A 13,316-nucleotide genomic window follows, 5' to 3' on the forward strand; every position below is an offset into this window, starting at 1 on the left:
GTGATACATCCCAACATAAACAGCACTGGCTTAACCAATGGCCACATATATGTAAAATCAGCCTTTAGTGCATACTACAATTAATTGAAATAAAAGATTATGCAATGATAAACAGGGTTAGGTTGCATTTACCTATGATTTTGCATGTTTAAAATGAAAGGAATAGCTCATCCTAAGCTGGAAATTTCCTCAGGCCATTCCTGATGGGTTTGTTTCTTCATTTGAACAGATTTGGAGAAATGTAGCATTACATCACTTATTCACACAGGCTTCACACAACATTTCCAACATCGTTTAATGGACTGAAGTTGTAAGGGATAACTTGTGGATAATTGTGATGTTCTCATCAAATCTTCTTATTCTCAATCACTGCAGAACTATTCCTTTTTTTCTTCTCTTTGGTGCTGTTGGTACAAAATGACACTTCAAACATTATTTATGGTGTACTTGATGTGTTTTATTTAGCATCTAAATCACACTTTTGGATTTAACCAGTTCGCTTTAGATAAAAGCATATTCTTAAGCATATACCAGATGGATGTGTGTAAGTGCATTGTGTTATTAAACACCGTTCCATTAGTAGACAATAATGAAAACTTATGTTTATTATTTCAAAACAGTCTTTTTTTATTCACTTGCAGTACAAATATCTATTCAAAACATTCTTGGTTTAATGTTAGCTGGACATCAGAAATAATGTGACTGGCTGTTTATCACTGTAATTTATTTTCAGTTGGTCAGCTAACCAAGAAAACACCCATTTTCCAAGCAGCCATTTTTGATAGTACAACATTAACAGTACTGAAACTTAGCATCTTTCAAACACTTTGTAGAGTTCAGGCAGGCTGGCTATCTGCAGAACGCTGCCGTCTTCACTGAAGTGTTTTGGAGGACTGAAGAGTGTCCGGAGTGCTTTAAAAATCACATGCTCTACCTTCCACTGCCAGCTCATTTCTGCACCCTACGAATAATTCACACATTAAAACTCTTGGGTTTCGATGGACTGTCCTAATAATTAAAGATCATCTACATAAACCACAAAACTGAATGCATCATGTTCAAATAAATATATTGTTCTTTTTTCTTCAGTTTGTGCAGTATATATTTGAACTACCTGTGGCTCTTCTGCATCCGGCTCCAGTGTGTATTGTTTCCTTATGGAATAGAAGTGACTGCATTCTATGCTGAAGTCATGAAAACACTCCTTCTCTTGGTCCCAGTTCACCTGCATCATCCATCAGTCATTTAGTTGCATCGGGAGTCTACATTTGAACTAATTCCCAGTATATAAAGAACCCAATGAACTACAATTCAGTGAAATGCTGACCTCTGTGGCTAAACGCAGAATGAACGTGGGAAGTCCCTCCATAATGGGAGTGTAATCATCAAGCAGCATTGGCAGACCAGTCAGGTTCCCTTCCTGTAAAGAAATGCTTCTGTTTTGAAAAAGCAATGGTCCAAGAGATTTCTTTTAAACTATGGTTATACAGAGGTTTTTAGCAACTGTTTCTAGGAACAACCTGAGTTCAAATAAAAACAGCATTTTGGGCTTATTGTAAATCAGTTCTACTGAAGTAAGTTTAGTATGTGTCACTCACTTCATCTATTTCAAGAGAAAAGTACTCTTCCAGCATTACTGCTTTCTGTTTCAGAAAATCCACGATATACTGAGCCAGTCCTTCTTTTGGACCGTCCTCCTCGGTCCATCCACTCTCCTCCGAATCCAGAGCCAACATGGCCAAATCATAGAGCGGAGCTGGATTCTGAAGAAACGCTACTTTAGTTTTTAATCTGTTAAATGTATCTGATGTAAAATATAGTTATAGTTTATAAAATAAATAAAAAAACATATAAAATTAATGACATAGACACACCGACAATCGAAGAACCCCGAAGTTACCAAAATCGTAGATCAAAATTTGATAAAACAGCTCCTGGCTGTAGAAAACCGGAAAGAAAAGTAGGTTTGTTGACACTCATATATCATAGAAATCAGTAGAAAATGCTGGAATAGAAAGAACGGTCAAGAATGGAGTGATTATTGTGGTTCTAACCTGAGTTTGGTTGTATTGAGCAGGTAGAGTTTGGTCTGATGCTGTACTAGAGTCCACTGAGGATTGACTGAACCTACGAATGAGTGATTCTGGAGCAGATCGTGCAAACCTGTGGAGGACAAAACACTAAATTCATTCCATTATAAACACTACCATTAAGAAATTCATTCAGTAATGATGCATTATACTAATCAAAAGTGACAGTAAAGACATTTATGTTTCAAACAACTACTATTCCAAACGAATTCTGTTCTTTTGAACATTCTATTCATCAAAGCATTTTTTACAAAAAATATTAAGCAGCACAACTGTGACACTGAAGACTAAAAACAGGCTAAATAAGGCTAGAATATCAGTCTGGATATTGTTGAACCTTTGTGAGTATGCTGCTCAATATCTTCCCGGAGCTCCTTTATGCTGGTCAGTTTAATGACGCGTCTCCTGGGCACAGAGGTGGCCGTCAAATCCTCCTTCACCTCCTCAACATGAGATCTTTTCCTGAAGACCAATCAAACAACAGGTTGAACTTCTGCTTAGAGAGGTCAGTGGCATTTGCATTGTGTAAACTTACTCCATATGCTCTGCTGTGTGTTAAACATTCTTCTTTAAAGTTCTATATCTATGTCTACATCAAAACTGGAAGCCTAAGAAATAAGTAACAAGTGCAACAACTTGCCCCAGCCTCCTCTTATATAACTGAAGTCCCACAAAACTCATCAACAGCCTGTTTTCAGCGTTTCACCTTGGTGGTGCTTCATCGGGAGGAGGTTGACTGTCTGTCTGTGGATCCTCTGTGTCACACGGCTCAAGAACATCCAGAGCAGTCAGCAGCTCTGAGTCGTCTGGTTCGGCTGAACCCTGAGCAGCAGAGGAGGAGCTGGAGGCTTTATCTGACCTGCTCTGAGCAGCAGACGATGAGGTCGATGGCTGGAGAAATGCATCCAGCTTTTGGACTTTGCTGTCGGTGCGGACCATCTGATGGGCGTATACTCGCTCCTGGGAATCTGCTGAGGCTTTTGAAGCACTGGTGGACACCGAAAGTCCTGGAAGCAAAGTCTATGGATCATGAAGATCAGTCAAGTGTTGGTCAGATTAGAAGATGTGCAATATTTCCTGCTGGAATTGAAGGATCACCTGTGTGAAGTATGTGCGTGAAGAGTTCGAGCCGAGCAGTTTACTCTCGATGTGTTTCTGAACGCTCTCGATGATGCTGTCCTCATGCAGGAAGTGCACCTCGTGCTTGGTGGGGTGAACGTTCACGTCAATGTTCTGAGGAGCAATCTCTAAACTTCAGAGCGAAAGCAATTGTAAAGTATTAGTAAAACATTTCTAGATTGGTTTTAAATGAATGAAGAAAGCAGACCTAAAATTTGAGGTCTGTATGTTTTGAAAGAAGTCTATTACGCTCACCAATCCTGCTAATATTATTATTAGCTCGAACTATAGTGTATAATTCCACACTAGAAAGTGACTTACCTAAGATAAAGAAAAGGATGAGTGTTTTTGGGAAGATAAGCAGTGTAGACAGTCTCAATTGCCTTTTTCAGGCCACTAGACTCCACCAAGCGATCTAGACGACAAAGGAAAAATTATAAAAGCCTTGTATTCAAATGATATTGATCAGAATAGTGATTATTCATTATAAAGACAGCTGGAATTTTTCCAAAACTTAGATAGAAACAAACTCATAACACATACGGTTGATAAAAAGGATGAGGATGCATTTCTTGACGGAGTAGTTTGCATTGGAGATGTAGCCCTTCATTTTAAAAGCGAGTTTCTGATCTTCACACTCAACTTCAATCAGCTCCCTGAAACACACATAGAAATGTTTGCTGTCCTCCATCACTGAACCTCAAATCAATGTATCTTTTGCTTAAATTAGATTAAAAAATGATCAAATAAAAGTACCTGCTAACAGCTACACCGAACACAGCACGAATGTTGTCCAGCACAGAGGCGTTCTGAAGGGTCTTCACATCTGCAACCATCTCACCTTGCTAAAACACAGTTATTATACATATTTAAATTCAATTTACTCTTGAACAATATTATTTTAGTCTCATTAATATACTATTTTAGCTTCTTCTATATATATATATATTTTTTTTTTTTTTTTTTTTTTTTTTTTCAGTTTCTGTTTATTTAAATGAGCAAAAAAGTTTTTCATTTTAGTGAAACAACAATAACAACACTGCTATGAAATGAGCATTTCACCTTCTTGACAGAAAAACTTTTCCCAGAGTTGTGAATGGCGTATCTGTATGACAAGAAATACATACAGGTTGACAGGAACAATCATTCGGGATCTTAAAGCAGAACAAAAACCTTCTGGATCTCATGAACACACCTGCTCACAACCTCAATGATTCTAGAATATTCCTCACTGGGGCTCTTCAGGGCTTTCCGTCGAGTAGACACATTATAGAACAGATCTTCTACCTGGAATTAAAAAAATCGACAGTTCATGGAGTTGTGTCGGTGACGAGTTTAAAATCATGGACCTTTCCTTTTACACATCAACTATGTTTTGGGGACTGAAAAAGCATATTTTTGAAAATGGGTTCAAAGTGCAAGTTTTTGAAAACTCCAGTTATTTTTCCATTTAAACACCCAATACAGGAATCTTTGAAAACTGTGATGTCTTGCTCATGCGAAGTACATGTTAGTTATGTAGACATGCACAGTACGTGCTGATTTTTAAGGCAAGTGTGAACAAACATACACATCAACGACAGAGTATATGGTACTGTTGTTGCTGCTCAAGAGTTTGCTAACGCTTCTTTAGCAAAGTGTGGATTTACTTCACCAATATTACAACCAACAGTGAAGACACATCATATACAACACATAATCATCACTTCCCTACAGGTACTGTTTACTAACAAGGTGACAGCGCCAACTACTGGCCTGGCATACATAATACAGCGTTTTTGTTCGTTTTCGCAGATATGTGTAAACGCGAATCATGTTGAAAACATTGTCGTGTATACGTGAAACGTTTTTAAAAACCCAAGGGAAAAACGTTTCCATTTTTGACTACATCACTGTCGTGTAAACTTAGCCTAAGTAGAGGTAAAAATGCCATAAATGAATCTTTTAAAAAAATGCAGTTGTGGCAAAAAACAAATTCTTAAAAATGACTTAATGTCAGGTTAACCTACAGAAATCAATGTCCCTTGGTTTCCAGCGCAGGGTTTAGGTGGAGCTTTCAGCTTCCCATCACAGTAACTGGCCCTGTAAACAAAACCAAAGGCATAATAAATAAAATAATATACTTATTGAGCTGTGGTATATTAGCATTCTGCATGTATGCTAAAATATATACACAATTCTATAACTGTATAACAACATCTCAAATATTTTATAGAATATCAAATAAAAACCTTACCTGTAGGCACATTTTGCATCAGCTGTTTTAGTGGTGATTGTAACATGGGCTACATGACTTACACTGGCGAGAGCCTATAAATGAAGAAGAGGTTTAGAGTCAAGGTTAATCAGTCAACGCACTGCGATCAGCTAAAGTGATCCATACCTCCCCTCTAAAGCCATATGTTGCGATTGATGACAAGTCCTCAAAAGACTGGAGCTTGCTGGTTGTAAAACGCTCACAGACTATTTCCATATCATCTTTCTGCAAAAAATAGAAATGCGACAAGCTCTGAATAAGAAATTTGTCATTTAGCAATGTCTACAAGTGTGTGCAGTGTAAAAATTAAGTGATTTACCCTGATTCCAGTGCCGTTGTCCTGAATGAGGATGAGCTTCAGTCCGCCCTCTTTCACTGTTATCTGGATATTTGTGGCCTTTGCATCCAAACTGAGGATTTAAAACAAATATAAGTGTCTCATATTGTGTCAAATGCGGCTGTTATTATATTAAAGTCATTTCCCATAACAGGTGCCATTTGTGTTCCTTATATACATGTACAAATTTGCTTTAACAATGAACAGCTGGTGTTTAATACAGACATAATACAGACATATCGCAGCATTGTGCCGTTAGTATTCTTTTAATACTATTTATAGAACTACTATTGCTTTAATATTTCCAACAATATTATAATAGAATAATAATAAGCGTTTAACTTTATATTTCCAGTTGCTTTTCATTTAAGTGTAGTCATTTTGTTCTGTGCTGTCAATTAATACTACATATATAATTAATTACTGCTTTAAAAAATAAAGTAACACCAGTCATAAATAATTAATACACGTCATCATGTATTTGTGACTATATTATTTTTTAGTCAGTACTTATTTGTGTATAGATGATGAACCTCTGCGACACCAGTTATCAGGTATATTATTATAATCTCATCAGACAGGAATTATTATAGTGCTCAATGAAAGCTTCTCACCAGTTCTCCATCATCTCTTTGATGGCATTGGCAGGCCGCTGGATGATCTCTCCTGCAGCGATGCGGTTCACTACAGTCTCATCGAGTCTGCGGATGACTCCCGCCATGATCAACTCTCACTCATTCACTAAATGATAAGTAAACACAAACACATTCACATTAACTGGCACTCCGTCAGATAGAAGCACTTTCAAATGCACGTGAAAGTTTGTTTACGTCTCACGCGACACCCGCTGAACTTCAGGCGCGAATGGCGAGCGCCCGCCTCCTGAGTGCTGGGATTGGCTGGTGAAAGAACTGTATCCGCCGACGTCATGCCAATTGACAGAGTAGTCATCCGATCCAAAGCGGTGCTCGCGGTAAAGCAGTGTAAAGTTTACCAGGTGGTTGAAATACTAATACTTAACAAACACTTGTTTTTACCAATTCAGGTACTAATGTGCATGACTCGGGTGAATATGTGCATAATAAAGATGTAGCTTTGTTGTTCTTGCGTGGCAAGTTTTAATCAGTCAATAAGACTGTAAAATATTTTCCTAGTAGTAACGTTAAGCATTAGACTACAAAAAAAAGTCAATACTTCATATAATCAAATGGTTAATTAGTTATATTATTCGTATATTTGTAAACAAATAAAATCATTTGAGTGTAAAGAACCTATAATGAAAATGAGGACTTAATTTTCTCTAAATAAAAGTGTGTTTGTGGGTGTTGGGCTATTATTCAGAGGGCTAACCAGTGTATGATGCCCCTCATGACCATATAAACTGAGAACATTATATATATATATATATATATATATATATATATATATATATATATATATATATATATATATATATATATATATTGTGTGTGTGTGTTTTGGTTTATATGACTTAATCTGAAATACTGACACTTTATTGTGATGATTAATGAAACCTGTTAATTCAAAAGTAGAGCTGTTGTTAAAGTGTGTTTGTGGGTGTTGGGCTATTATTCAGAGGGCTAACCAGTGTATGATGCCCCTCATGACCATATAAACTGAGAACATTATATATATCATTTATATATATATATATATATATATATATATATATATATATATATATATATATATATATATATATATATATATTGTGTGTGTGTTTTGGTTTATATGACTTAATCTGAAATACTGACACTTTATTGTGATGATTAATGAAACCTGTTAATTCAAAAGTAGAGCTGTTGCTTTAATTTATGGTAGCCTTCGGCATTAATTATTCATGTGTTGTTTGCAGATTGCTGGTTTGGTAAGGAAATTAGCAAACAGCTAGTGAAATACTGCTCTGTGTCAACTATTTTATACAGTACATGCTTTTGAATAAGGTTATCTTCACACCACTGTGTAAACTGTCACTTTATAAGAGGTCTGTTGATGTGCACAATGTAATTCACTTGCTATATAATGTCCCCAAAACTGTTTATAGATACTAGATTTAATTATGAATCAAAAATATAATAGGTTATGTGTGTTATAGTTTATTTGCTTATTGTTCAAAGACTGAATTTATTTGTCGTAGCCATCTAAAAATGCATATTTATAGTGAAAGAAACAGCTCTTCAGACTGCCACGATGTATTACAGTGTTTAAGAGAATAGTTTTGAACTACTTCAACTACAGAATCAAAAAACAGTCAGCAGGGGGCAGAAGATAAGACTGATTGTGCTATGCTTCCTGGTTAAAGGAAAGAAGCTCTAGGCTACCAAGATGATCCAGTTCAATAAAAATTATTTTACGAAAGTGAAATAATTCTGTACTGAGTTATCTGGTTCACACAGCTGACAGACTTATTTATTCAATGTGTCATAGACCACAAGGCAAGCATGGAACCCGTCTTGTATCTTTTTTTTCATGAATGTATCTTGTTTCTTTTTTATGTTTCATGAAAAACTCATACGTTAAGTTTAGCTTTATTTAATGGTATTGGAATGTAATGGAAAAATATGCCACCAAATCTTGCATAAATGAGAATTCTGTAATCTTTTACTCATCCTCATGTAACTCCATGGCTTACTTTCTTTTGTGAACACATGTTGTAGCCAATTCTGATGTGTTATGTTTTTTGTTGGTGGTAAGTTGCATGGGGGTGACGTTCTTCCACCTGCACACTAGGGGGCATAGGCATGGCATTATACTAGTTGTGGAGGCTATATGATTAAGACACAGGTGAGCCAGAGGAATGAAGATCAGGAGAAGCCACATAGTTTTTCAACCGTGCATGCGTGCAGGTGTGGTTTTGATCATGTTCAGCTATTGGCACTATGTTTAATGTTGTATATGGATGAGCTCAATTGACATCAGTAATGCAAGCAGCAGTGTTTGTAAGTAATTATATTCTTCATTGAATAAAGTGTTAATCGAGTGCCATGGGAGACCTGATTTCTTGCACCATTACGCGTTGGAGACGACTTCAAATTCCCTCAAATGTTTTTTTTGTGTTACGATCGCCATTACAACACAGATATATTTTTTATAATATGTTGTGTAAATTAGCTCCAACATTATGAAAAAGCACTATAAAAGTATCATATATATGAAATAGTTTTACGTGACCAGCAGACCAAAATTTAGGGTATAAATTATACATTTTGTGATCCACAGAAAAAAAAGATCAACATAAAGGCGATGATATTTTGGGTAAACTATTTACTACCGTTTTACCAATTCTCTATGTGTTTTTGCACAGAACAACCTCATGAACAGAAACTGGCTTCAAAAGCGGCCACTCAACTCAGACTGCACTGCTCTTGGTTACTGAAGCCCTGAGACTGGCAAAAGCAGCTTCCAAATACTCAGTACTCATCTTGCTGGATCTGTCTGCTGCTTTTGACACAGTTAACCACCAGATTCTCCTGTCCACCCTCATGAAGATGGACATCTCAGGAACCACATTCCAGTGGTTCAAGTTTTACCTTTCTGCTGCGTCCTTCAGGGTGCCTTGGAGAGGTGAGGTTTCTAAGTCACAACTTCTTGCTACTGGGGTTCCTCAAGGCTCAGTGCTTGGACCACTTATTTTCTCCATCTACATGTGATCAATAGGATCTGTCATTCAGAAGGCTTTTCAAGGCTTTTCTTATCACAGCTATGCTGATGACACTCAACTCTACCTCACATTCCAACCAGATGATCCTACGGTAACTGGTTGCATTGCAGCTTGTCTGACAGACAAGGAATGATGAAGGATCATCACCTTGAACTCAACCTTGCTAAGACAGACCTCCTCGTGGTCTCAGCCAACGTGCACTTCATCACAATCTCTCTATACAGCTTGGTTTGTCATAACTCCTTCAAGGACAGCCAGGAACCTTTGAGTTGTTCTGGATGATCAGTTAAGCTTCACAGACCATATTGCTACAATGGCCCGGTCCTGCAGGTTTGCATACAACATTAGGAAGATGTTCACTCCAGACTGAACTATTGTAATGCTCTCTTGGCGAGCCTTCTTGCATGTACTATCAAACCTCGGCAACTGATCCAGAATGCAGCAGCAAGAGTGGTCTTTAATAAGCCGAAGAAAGCTCATGTTACACTTCTCTTGATCAGTTTGCCCTAGCTGCCAATAGCCACTTGCATCAAATTGAAGGTACTGATGTTTGCCTACAAGACAATCACTGGCGCTGCACCAATATACCTAAACTCGCTAGTTCAAACCTACACGCCCTCCAGCTGGTAGAATTTTTCTCAATCCGAGCAGCTGAGTCTTTAGCCATTTTCAAAAAAGATCTAAAGAGACATCTTTTTTTACCATCACCTGACCAATTAATATCACTTACCTATTCTATTCTATTCTGATTAATTTATTAATATAAAAAACACTTTGCTATGTGCACTGTGCTAGGCTAACTTAGACTTGTCACAGCACTTCTATATTGTTGCTCTCTCGTTGGTCTGATTGCTTCTACTTTGTAAGTCTTTTATCCAAAGCGTCTGTAAATGTATTTTACAATGACTTTTCATTATCTTCATGTCTACTACAGAGATTAGTTCTGGAGAAATGGATAATAATGAGCTACTCAGGGTACAGGAGTCACATCAAGTGCTTCCAACTCATCCACACTTCATTTTACTCTGAAATCCTGTGGTTGATCTCCACACAGTCTTTTTGCGGATAGATAAAAATGTATTTTCACGCTCACTCACATGTAAGTATGTGAGGATTTTTTTTCTTTGTTCTTTCATATTTTGAATGCAAATGTTAGTAATACCTGAAACAAGCTCCCTTCCCCTCTGGGTTGAGCTGTAAATCTTTCTCTTCAACACTGTCCCATGTTTGCTGCACTGAATTCTCAGTAAACCTTTTACAAGCCTATTAAATGAACTGGTCTGACCAATGCTGAACAAGAAACTATGAGTGCAACATTCTCTGTTAGGTCTCTCTCTTATGCTTGCTTTTTTTTTTTTTTTTTTTTTTTTTTACTTGGAACAATTTATCAAAGAGGAGTTTGTGGGTTTCTGGATTGGTTCCCTAACTGAGTTGCGGAAGAGCAGGAATCCAAAAGTCCACAAATCAATAATTGCCTCATTTTTTTTTCCATTTGGTCAAACTCATTCAGTCGTATTGCCAACACTTGTTTAGACTAATCATACATGCATATATCTACAACCGGTGCTACAAGCTACCTGGATTTGTTTACACACAGTATGGAGGTTGATGAAGGCCTGTGACCTGAGAAGGGAATTGCCAAATCACATTATTTTATGAGGTGTGTTCTGTAAAGTTGAAGCCTGTCTTATCTGTCAATCTGTGTTTCTCTCTGCTTTCACCCTTTTGCAGGTCTGACCTGATATTTTTAGTGTGGAGGAAATTTCTAGTGAGGTGTGTGTACAGTATGTACAGTATAAAAAGCTAAAGTGGGACACTTTCTGGTAATTTTGTCACTAGCATTGTAATAAAAGATGACAAATGGCTCAGCCCTTCAGAAAGTTTTATTTTGAATAGCTAAAGTTTGCTAGTACAGAGGAAAAGGAAGAAGTATACAAAACCATAGCATCCCATATTACCTGTATTATGCTTGAACATGTACCTTAAACATAAAAAGGGAAGTTAAAAAGACAAAAGGGGGAAAAGGGGGAAATTATCATGATCTTTTCCCAAGAAGTTAACTTTCCTTAGTGCAAAACTGGTCACACTTGCACAGCTGGTCTGAACCTGCTGAAATGCGTGTGCTGGAACAGTTTCCTTTTTATGTTGTTTATACAGTGTGTGTGTGTGTGTGTGTGTGTGTGTATATATATATATGTCATTTTTCATTTGGTTATCATGTCATCAGACTCCCAGGTTAAGAAGAAAGAAGCGGTTCTAGCACTGAACCCTGCAGCACCAGTGGAGAGGAAAAACTTAAGAGTGTTAGAGAGAATACATTTTCTCTAGACCTTGTTTCTTCTGTCTTTATGTTTTAAACTTTGATATCATATTTCCACACCAAATTATAGTATTTAAGAAATACTCTGTAAATGCGTGTAAAGTAAAGATTACCATTGTTACTACCTAATTAGTCTTAGGTATATAAAGGACTTTCAAAAAGTATTTAAATAAAGTTAATATTTGAATAATGTTCATTGGACTAGATGTGCCCATAGTTGAAGAAACAACAAGGAGTTTAATTGCATTACCTTTTGGTAATCATTTAGTATTAGTTCTGCTAATACAGTCCTTCCTCTCTTTTCAGTGCATGCAAATAATATTCAGCAGGGTTCTGAAAAAAAGATGGAGGGCTGTCATTTGCATGGATCTGGCTGCTGCTCAAAACATTATTTTCATATTATTTGTGTGCAAAGGCTTGCAGCATGTTTTGTAGATGCAGTTAGTGATGGGGAACTACATGCAGACACAGTGCAGATTGTTAGCTGGTCAAACACCTCTAATAAGATTAGTACAGAAAATCTTTATCTCAAACACATTTTTATAAATAAAATATATATTTTTAATTTTAAAAGAAAATATAATATATATATATATATATATATATATATATATATATATATATATATATATATATATATATATATATATATATAAAATACTGTATTTGCAAAATAAGTTCATTTTATGTTTTTAAGTGCTCTTTAAATAATTTGAACGCTAGTAAGACTGATTCCTATAATATAATGTTTTATTGCTTGCCAAAAATGCTATTGCTGTTAAGAAAAATGTGTGAGTGTGTGTTTTATGCAGATGGTGTAGCCTGTGTCTGCCATGGGTTAAAAAATAAAGGTAATTGCAACTTTTTTTCTCACAATTCTGAGAGAAAAGTTAGGATTATGAGAAATAAACTCAAAATTCTACTTTTTTTTACATCTATTCAGTTTTTCTTTTCTGCTATGAAATAAATAACCAAAAATGTAATAGTAACTTTACATCTCACAATTCATAATTTTCTTCTCGAAGGTGCTAGTTTACATCTCACAGTTTGGACTCTTTTTCTTAGAATTACAAGTTTGTATCTCTCAGTTTGCAAGTCTGAATTGCAAGAAAAGGAATCTGAATTGTGAAATTAAAAGGTCACAGTTACCTTTTTTCCACAAATTACAGGATCTCCCTTTAGCATGTATAATGTAGCGAAGTTTTGTTCAATCAAATGCTCTTTAGAAGTTCGAACCTCCCTCTAACCTGCATCAGCAAGTAGCATTGACTGTGACTAAACTAATAGCTATTGATTATTAGATAATAAAAGGGGCTACGCCTTTGATATGTCCTTTTTATATATCTGCACTGTGCTTGTCAAGATATTTCATAAGGCATTAAAGATCTGTGATGAGAACAACAGGTATAAACACATGCAAATTAGCTGCGAAGGGATATCTGTAAAAACATGCAACTTTAATTTTGCATTTGGAATGTTTTTAGGTACGAGTTCACTTACATCTTCACCCT

The 13,316-nt window shown here is 36.3% G+C and overlaps 1 protein-coding gene across 2 annotated transcripts; it reads right to left on the minus strand.

Annotated features, from left to right (window-relative positions):
- Positions 1-582: 582 nt before the first annotated feature.
- Positions 583-6,737, minus strand: mlh1 (mutL homolog 1, colon cancer, nonpolyposis type 2 (E. coli)). Of its 2 annotated transcripts, XM_026257929.1 has the most exons (20): positions 6,634-6,737; positions 6,418-6,544; positions 5,786-5,876; positions 5,593-5,691; positions 5,446-5,519; positions 5,219-5,291; positions 4,405-4,496; positions 4,272-4,314; positions 3,966-4,054; positions 3,753-3,865; positions 3,531-3,624; positions 3,189-3,342; positions 2,797-3,110; positions 2,428-2,552; positions 2,055-2,163; positions 1,875-1,938; positions 1,599-1,763; positions 1,328-1,420; positions 1,115-1,225; positions 583-961 (listed from the first exon to the last, which is right to left on the minus strand). In XM_026257929.1, exons 2-20 carry the CDS (start codon positions 6,522-6,524, stop codon positions 809-811), a joined length of 2,163 nt encoding a protein of 720 aa, XP_026113714.1. In that variant the 5' UTR covers positions 6,525-6,544; positions 6,634-6,737; the 3' UTR covers positions 583-808. The 2 variants fall into 2 exon arrangements, with proteins under 2 accessions (XP_026113714.1, XP_026113713.1); XM_026257928.1 differs by having other exon boundaries at positions 6,418-6,688.
- Positions 6,738-13,316: the final 6,579 nt, after the last annotated feature.

Source organism: Carassius auratus, unplaced genomic scaffold, assembly GCF_003368295.1.
Source record: "Carassius auratus strain Wakin unplaced genomic scaffold, ASM336829v1 scaf_tig00214573, whole genome shotgun sequence".
NCBI lineage: Eukaryota > Metazoa > Chordata > Actinopteri > Cypriniformes > Cyprinidae > Carassius > Carassius auratus.